At 42.5% G+C, this 8,049-nt stretch overlaps 2 protein-coding genes across 4 annotated transcripts; both read left to right on the top strand.

Annotated features, from left to right (window-relative positions):
- The first annotated feature begins 200 nt into the window (after positions 1–200).
- On the top strand, positions 201–4,538 carry LOC135641869 (protein EMSY-LIKE 3-like). 3 transcript variants are annotated; one of them, XM_065157662.1, is made up of 10 exons: positions 201–553; positions 2,119–2,321; positions 2,425–2,534; positions 2,651–2,891; positions 3,022–3,207; positions 3,288–3,356; positions 3,426–3,671; positions 3,764–3,832; positions 3,926–3,987; positions 4,153–4,538. In XM_065157662.1, exons 1-10 carry the CDS (start codon positions 526–528, stop codon positions 4,232–4,234), a joined length of 1,296 nt encoding a protein of 431 aa, XP_065013734.1. In that variant the 5' UTR covers positions 201–525; the 3' UTR covers positions 4,235–4,538. The 3 variants fall into 3 exon arrangements, with proteins under 3 accessions (XP_065013734.1, XP_065013724.1, XP_065013727.1); XM_065157652.1 differs by having other exon boundaries at positions 2,980–3,207; XM_065157655.1 differs by having other exon boundaries at positions 202–553; positions 2,980–3,207; positions 4,179–4,538.
- Positions 4,539–5,325: 787 nt separating this feature from the next.
- Positions 5,326–7,439, top strand: LOC135672315 (protein neprosin-like). Its single transcript, XM_065180773.1, has 7 exons — positions 5,326–5,475; positions 5,569–5,655; positions 5,751–5,951; positions 6,092–6,259; positions 6,414–6,458; positions 6,528–6,674; positions 6,868–7,439. Exons 1-7 carry the CDS (start codon positions 5,326–5,328, stop codon positions 7,240–7,242), a joined length of 1,173 nt encoding a protein of 390 aa, XP_065036845.1. The 3' UTR covers positions 7,243–7,439.
- Positions 7,440–8,049: the final 610 nt, after the last annotated feature.

Genomic DNA, 8,049 nt, shown 5'->3' with positions numbered 1-8,049 from the left:
TGATTCGCCCATACGTCGTTCCTTAGTCAATTAGTTTATTTTATTGCGGGTACGGGCTAAGCAACGGCGGCCCGAGTCCGAAATTATCGGATTTTTGGCCTTTCGGAGCCCCACTTAGATATGATCCGATAACGCGCTGAGACTCCCGCAGCCCACTCGATGCGGTCGGAACTCAAAACGGATTTTACTGTAAAAAGCTCCTTTTTAAATCGCATTTGGCGTCCGACGGGTACCCCCCTTTCCCCTTCGTCTTCCCTCCTCTCCCTCCCTCCGGATCTTCCGAGCACTCACCGATTTCCTCCGGCGCGACTCGATTTCTCGGTCCAATTTGGTCTTCCATCCCAAGATGGATCGCTTTCTTCAATGGTTCGACCAAAGTGGGCGTGGAAGTGGCGGATCTCTCGTTTTCGGCCTGGATTTGTTCTAGCTGGCGAAAAGAGTCTCTCTTTACCTTTGAGGTGGTTTCAGTGCGTCAGAACATATTTCATCTCGTGAGAGCATTTTCTTGCCTGAGAAAGGTGGTCCATGGAGTATGGCCCTTATGACAGTAGCGGTAAGTGGCATTGAGGTTGCTCATCTTGCAATGGCGATTTCTTATGCTGATTCTCGGTTTTTAGTGTAATTTGGATCCATCTTCTTATAAAGGTGTTCATTACTTGGGGGAGTTGGGTGTGGAGGCTTGCTTGATTAGCTTGGATAGTTAGTAAGTGATACAAGATTGAGAAATTAGGTTTCGAGCTTGATTGACCGCATTATAGATTGAATTCTTTTAGTTTCACATGGAAGTTCTGTTTTTATGTGTCTCTGCTAGTTTAAATGCTTCGTTGTGAAGCCAGAATGGAGTAGGCTTCATCTTCGAATGGGATAAGGTTGGCACTTAGCTTCCGTATATTTCTGTGCCTCTTATGCTGAATGAGGATCCAACTTCCCCTTGGTGTGGAGTAAATTCAAGTTCTTCGTGGACGTTGAACAGTTGAAGTTGTTTGGATGTATCGTCATTAGGGAGTTAGGCCTCTGAATAATAAGCTGTGCGGACTATTAAATCATCATGTTAAAGCTGTTTCTTCACCCAAGCATGTTGCACTCCAAAGGCATCGATAAAAAGAATATTTTTTAAAACTTTCCTAAATTTGCAATAAGCTTCCACGATATCTTTGTTTAAAAACTTCCGATGTTTATGTTCTGATCCAATATGATAATTTAGTTCACTGTTGTACAAGTTTTTTATAATGATAAGAATAGTGAAGCTCAACTGTTTAGCAAATAATTATAAAACAAGAAAGGAGGCAAGAGATTAGGTTTCACAATCATTTATCACAAATTATTTTTTTCTTCATTTTTGGGTATATGCCTGAGTGAAAGAAATGATAAGTGAATTGTAGGATGGTTGGCCATCCAATTTATCCAAGTTTTAGAACATTTCCAAAGTGGAAGTCGGTCCCTATAATAGATATGATTATGGACATATATTTGATCTTGACCTGATTTTATCCTAGGAGAGAAAATTATAAAAAATTCTAGCTTCGGTTTAGTCCCTTAAACCAAATTATGTTTTCATCGGTTCTTATTTAACTTGAAATCTTGAATCATGAGGTCAAGTATAATTATATAGAGGAAGTACATATAGTATTTCACGAGGTAAAATGGGTCGAGCTTGGTGTTGATGACAATGAGGCTATAACATCAAACAATGTGTTACATAGCAAACTGGTCCTTTCAAGTGTTGGAAGATGGCTGTTAAGTAAGACTCCAACAATATGAAGAGTAGTTCAACTTAATATTAATAGGCATTAGGAACATTTAGAGTGGCATAAGTGAATAGAATGTTGATTAACCAAGATAAAACACTTAACTAAGAAGTGTGCTCATCCTTAGTATCATAGAAGAGCTTAGATGAAATCTGTAGATACTTTCTTAAGTCCTTTGGAAGTTGACATTATTGCATAAGTTGCAACAATATCTGTGCTTTCTACACAGTCGTGCAAATCTATAGAGGCCATTTTTCCATGACCAAGCACCTTATCTATAAATAAAGCTAATTGTCATGCTTCCTTTAAATTTTCTTTTGTTGAATTCTCAATATGGTTATTGATTTTATTAGTGCTGCATTGACTGCAGGAACTGATGATGATCTTCCACCATCTCATTATAATAGGGGTGCAAGAGGAGTATGTGTGAATGGGAATGGAAGAGCGATGATTGGTGCTATTCCATATGCTAACATACCAAATGATATGGAAGTTCAAATACATCGGCTCGAGCAAGATGCATATAGTTCAGTTCTTCGAGCGTTTAAGGCTCAATCTGATGCCATTACTTGGGTAGTAGATAACCTAGATTCCACATTAATGTAACTCTGTTGCTGCCCATTAATTTACTCTTGTATGCTTTTTTATTGATGTGTCATGAAAAGTATGTGTTCAGGAGAAGGAAGATCTTATAACTGAGCTCAGAAAGGAGCTGAGAGTATCAGATGAGGAACACAGAGAACTGTTAAGCAGGGTTAATGCTGATGACATTATTCAGAGAATAAGGTCTGTAACTGAATGTGTTCTGAGTCTATATTTACCACAATCTAATTAAAACGTGTTTTTAACTTTCTTTATGCCATCCTCATTTCTTGTGCGCGCTGTTTGCCAACTTCGACTAGAGAATGGAGGCAGGCAGGTGGACTCAAAACTGGAATGCTTGGTAATGCTCAACCAGATGTAGCAGCGCCTAATGTTTCAGCATCTCAAAAGAGGCAGAAGATATCTCAGCCTATATCTACTGTCTCAGTAGGTGCACCATCTCCTGCACTGCACTCACAACTTGCTGCTTCCATGCAGCCATCATCATCAATTGCAAAAAGGGGAGCTGCTGCAGGAACCAAAGCCAAGAAGCCTAAATCAGTAAGTTTTTGAGTTGTAATAGTAAGTTATTTCTTTAATCATCTTTTTTTGTTTCAATGTTCTTCTATTAATAATCTCTAAGTTTTAGGGTTGGACATTATCTGGTACATCTTTGGTGAAATCCATGCAGTACCCTTCTGCAGGTCCTAGTGGAAGGGTCCAAATTTCCAATAGGAAATATTCTGTTGCTTTTGCAGCAGGTGAAACTCCTGAGCCAGCATCACTTGATCCACTAATTGGGCGGAAAGTCATGACTAGATGGCCCGAAGATGATAATTTTTATGAAGCTGTTATAACTGATTATAATCCACTTGAGGTGTGTTTATTAGCTGTATACATTTTATTTTATATGATATTGTAATAGTCGTCCTCATCTTTTTTCGGGATTGTTGCCAGGGTCTGCATGCTTTAGTTTATGATATTGGCACGGACAATGAGACATGGAAATGGGTCAATCTCAAAGAGGTGAGCTAGTAATCGTATTACCATAGTTTATGATATTAACACAGATAATGACAGTTTTGATTGTTGCAGATTTGTCCAGAAGATGTAAGATGGGAGGGTGAGGATCCAGGTATCACTCATCAGTCTGGTCAAGGTCCACCACATCATGGGGTTAAGAGGACCACAGGCCACGGTGGTGGAATTCCAGGTGCAGGAAGGGGAAGAGGATCCCTGAAGAGTCAGACGAAGAGAGATTTTCCCCCATCCCAAAATGGCATTGCGAAGAAGAGCACTGGTGATATTGAAATACTCCACACTGAAACTCTAATAAAGGAAGTATGTGCTTAGAAACTGACTGGGATTGTTGATCTTGTCAGGGAGAACACATCTGATCTATATTTTTTTCATGTCATTCTTGTGCATCCCAGGTAGAGAAACTTCTTGGTGAAAGTCATATTGATACTCTCGAGATTGACAAAGCCAAGAAAATGTTGAAAGTATGTGGTTATAATTATAAAAGAGAACTTTACTAGTAATGAGCAGTTATCTGTCTCATGAAAAACTAATCAAGGCATTTCGTTTGCATGCAGGAGCACGAACAGGCATTGATGGATGCAATTGCAAGGCTAGCGGATGCATCTGATTGTGAGAGGTAAATTCTCAATTCCATCCTTCTGTTCAATTTTCCATGTGATTCTGAACATGTCAAAAGTCCAATTTTATTTTACAGGTTAATCATATTTCCTGTGTGCATCTTTAAAGCTTTCTAAAGGTTGATAACAGAGTAGATTGATGCTGGTTACATTACTGCTTTGAGCCCCATTGCGGCATCTTGTTTTGCAGAAGAGGCCAAGCACCAGTTCTCACATGGCCAACCCGTCGACCGTGATCGAGAATGAACCAGAAGAACGGCGGGAACCAGCACGAAGCTAATTACAACAATGACATGGCTGTCAATTGCAGAGAAAGATACGAGGACGACTGAATGGTTGCACGCTGCGCTGTAGCCTTTGGTTTACCAACACGATGGCAATGTCAGTGACATGTAACTTGTGACCAACCAGTAACGAAGCTACCACCACCTAGGACGTCGAAGGTGGCCCTAGGTAATGTAAAACGCCCTTGCTATTACGCATGGACTATTAATGGTGTCTTCATCTTTCGAGGAACACATTTCTCGTGCAAGGGATTGTCTTTTTACCATCGCAAGTTTCTTTATTCGTTGCTGGGAAAATACGTGCCTCTGTGATGTTCAACCATGAATTCCAATTCCTCGCATCTCGATAGTAATAAGGAGACAGTTGCTACGAAATTTTAACGAAAGCACTTAGATCTTTACAAGACACAGGAAAAGATGAATATTCCGAGTAGTTTGCTGACTAAACCAGTTGTTGAGAAAGGGAAGTTCCCACCGTTGACTGAAATTATCATTGACGGTCATGACATCTTCCTTCCACGACAACGCTAAGATCTTTCTTTTCTTTCTTTTTGCCGGTTGAATTAATTAGTAGCTGAGTTGGTCCAAACAACATGCGCTAATACTAATGGTTTTGATGTTGTGATAACATCGAGTATTGTTTGTTGACAATTTATGAAACGTCTTATCCTTTCACGAACACTTAATGTGATTGGAGATGCTGACGAAGGTCATGTGGAACACAGCCTTTGTTTAGGTTTAGCAGAAGGGGTTTCCACCCATCTATAGAATTCCGGTGTGAACCGAGTAAGAGTCTTGGCATCCCCGTATTCTGAGCTGACCAGACGTCTACGAAGGGGAAGAAAGTATTAGGAGGGAGCGCTGATCGCGTACGCTGCAATAAATTACGACTTCTCGAGTCTTTTCACAACAGGAATTGACATTGTCTTGGTCCAAGTAGAAATGGTCAATCTGCCGGGAGAGCATGTCGAGAGAGAGAGGACGCTGCCTCGGCGATCAGTTTTTATATAAGAACATGGCCACAGGAGGAAGACAAGCAACCCGAGAGTTGTCATGGCTTCTAATGGATGCAGGCACTCTCTTTCCATCCACGCCATCGTCTCTCTCGTGCTTCTGTTGCTTGCTGCCGCTGCTACCTGTCTCCCGGCTTCAGCAGCAAACAGCCCAAAGCAGTCGAACAAACCTTCTCTGAAGACAGTGCAGGTACTTAATTCTCTCGTCCTTCGTCTTCTTCTTCTTCTTCTTCTTCTTCTTTGGTAGGGAGCATAGTAAAGCCTGTTTCTGCTGTTCTCACAGAGTCCAGATGGCGACATCATCGACTGCGTTCCCTCTCATCTCCAACCTGCCTTCGATCATCCCAAGCTCAAAGGACTGAAACCCTTGGTAACCGACACGCATATTCAAGCACGTAAATAGTAATCACATGCATTCACCTTAGGGTTTCATCAACTCTTCCTTCTTCTCAAACGTTTACACAGGAACCGCCTGTGAGACCCCAAGGCCGCAAGGCCAAGTCCATGGCCGGTGGCATCACCCAGTTGTGGAGAGCCTCCGGGGAGACGTGCCCACAGGGAACAGTTCCGATTAGAAGAACCACGGAAGAAGAGGCTCTGCGAGTGAGGAAGCATGAGAGGAAGCTTGTAGAGGGTGCAGGAGAAAGTCCCTTCACTAATCATGAGGTTAGAATGGTTGGTGTATTGGTCGTTAATCAAAAACTAATATTAGGAGGAATCAAAAACATATATATATATATATATATGTGTGTGTGTGTGTGTGTGTGTGTGGTGTTTATTATTCATATACAATGTGTGTGTGACAGTATGCAATTGGCACGGTGGAGGATGAAAACTTGTACTACGGTGCAGAAGCCACCTACAACGTGTGGGCGCCGGCGGTGGCCAACAACGGCGAGTTCAGCTTATCACAGTTTTGGCTCGTTTCTGGCACTTATCCCACCAACCTCAACACCATCGAAGCCGGGTGGCAGGTAACTATTTCCCCCAAACCACTTCTATGTATACACATATTTAAATGAATTGACACCACTAAAAAAAAGTAGATGATATATATAGGGCGATTGTTGCACTCGTAGTGTGTCTTCTTCGATCCATTTTTGTGATGCAACATATAATTTTTCTCAGGTTCAATACGGAAATAGCTATCCAAGATTCTTCATTTACTGGACGGTATGGCCTCCTCTTCCTCTTTGCCCCTCCAAGTGAATTAGAGATTCCTTATATCCTCAAATATCGTAGGCCGATGCGTATCAGTCCACGGGTTGCTATGACCTAACATGCCCTGGTTTCGTCCAAACCAACAACGATATCGTTGTCGGAGGTTCCATCAATCCAACATCGACTTACGATGGCGAGCAATCCGAAATGAAGCTACTGGTTTGGAAGGTAATTGAATTATGTTGACTCGTCGCGCGATTGTAAATTCATTTTCACGAAGATTATATCTGAGATTTATCTCATGAACCCCCCTTCGACGATCAAATCAGTGTTTATTCGTTCGATATGGACGAAAGTGCATGCGGGCTTCGGCTTAAGCGCTATTAAGAAGGAAACCGTATGTGCTTTGATGGTGCAACAGGATCACAAGGATGGGAATTGGTGGCTGGAGTGGGACTCCACCGTGGTCGGCTACTGGCCGTCGTCCTTGTTCAGCCACCTCGCGGACAGCGCAACCACGGTGCAGTTCGGCGGCGAGATCGTCAACAACGGCCCTTCCGGCGTCCACACCGCCACCCAGATGGGCAGCGGATACTTCCCGGAGGCAGGCTTCGGCAGAGCTGCTTACACTCGTAACCTACGAGTGGTCGACGCCACCAACACCCTCTTCACGGTGCAGAGCCTCAGCCTCACTGCCGGAAAGCCCAACTGCTACAACATAACCAAAGGCGTCAACAGTGACTGGGGAACGCACTTCTTCTTTGGAGGCCCGGGAAGGAGCGATGTGTGCCCTTGAGCAACCGGAGCATCTCCTCTCTCATCTACTGCTCTCTTCTCCGATGGTTGCGCCTGTGTCTTTGTGTGGAATAATGGTGGTCTTTGTATTTGCTTTGGTCTGATACAAGCAGATCATGAGTATACTACAGTAATAAATGCATTATCTAACTGGTTCTTTAGAATCTTTCCCTCTGTTATATATACTTCAGAAACAAATATTACGAGTAACCCTTCAGCTGTTGAACGATCGGTTTTGCAGAGACTTGAACTTTATTTCGAAATCATTGACTTAAAAGGAAAAGAAAAGAAAAAGAGAGAGAAACATAATCAGTTTGCATAAGAATGGATCGAAGAATCTTCCGTCACAAGATGGACATCAGATGCCATGTTCGTAATCGTCGGTAGCTGAGTGTTCATTGCAGAAAAAGCAACAAGTGAGAACCGTGGTGAGCTGACGTTTTTCACCTTTATTTGGCTCAGCAGTAGGAAGATACCACAGAAGCGCAACATGCTGGTTTCGGGCATGGAAAGACGTTGGAAAACAGCCGTCGGCGGGAGGGGGAGGGGGGCGGAGAGGAAGCAGGGGAAGTGGCCAAGAATAATCGGTCGACGGTATCGGATACGTAACCTTCCCGACAAGCAGATTGTGAGATCGAGGTCCTAAAACTATGTGATTTTTAACCAAAAAAATCTAAAAATATATATAGAGGAAGAAAATAAAAAAGTAAAACAAAGAAAGATTATGTATTATAACTTTGTTTATGGATTCTTACAAGGATGCATCGTCTTAGAGCGAGAAAATACGGGAGCAGCTAAACAGACAGAA

This window comes from Musa acuminata, chromosome BXJ1-4 (assembly GCF_036884655.1).
Source record: "Musa acuminata AAA Group cultivar baxijiao chromosome BXJ1-4, Cavendish_Baxijiao_AAA, whole genome shotgun sequence".
Taxonomy (NCBI): Eukaryota; Viridiplantae; Streptophyta; class Magnoliopsida; order Zingiberales; family Musaceae; genus Musa; species Musa acuminata.
This window is presented reverse-complemented; position numbering and strand designations above follow the sequence as displayed.

Bases quoted from the DNA above. Each gene is read 5' to 3' on its own strand.
- LOC135641869 (XM_065157652.1), top strand. From the start codon at position 526: ATGGAGTATGGCCCTTATGACAGTAGCG. The intron at 554-2,118 runs GTAAGTGGCATT...CATTGACTGCAG, and splicing joins TGGCCCTTATGACAGTAGCG to GAACTGATGATGATCTTCCA. The intron at 3,208-3,287 runs GTGTGTTTATTA...GATTGTTGCCAG, and splicing joins CTGATTATAATCCACTTGAG to GGTCTGCATGCTTTAGTTTA.
- LOC135672315 (XM_065180773.1), top strand. From the start codon at position 5,326: ATGGCTTCTAATGGATGCAGGCACTCTCTTTCCATCCACGCCATCGTC. The intron at 5,952-6,091 runs GTTAGAATGGTT...TGTGTGTGACAG, and splicing joins GTCCCTTCACTAATCATGAG to TATGCAATTGGCACGGTGGA. The intron at 6,260-6,413 runs GTAACTATTTCC...AATTTTTCTCAG, and splicing joins CCATCGAAGCCGGGTGGCAG to GTTCAATACGGAAATAGCTA.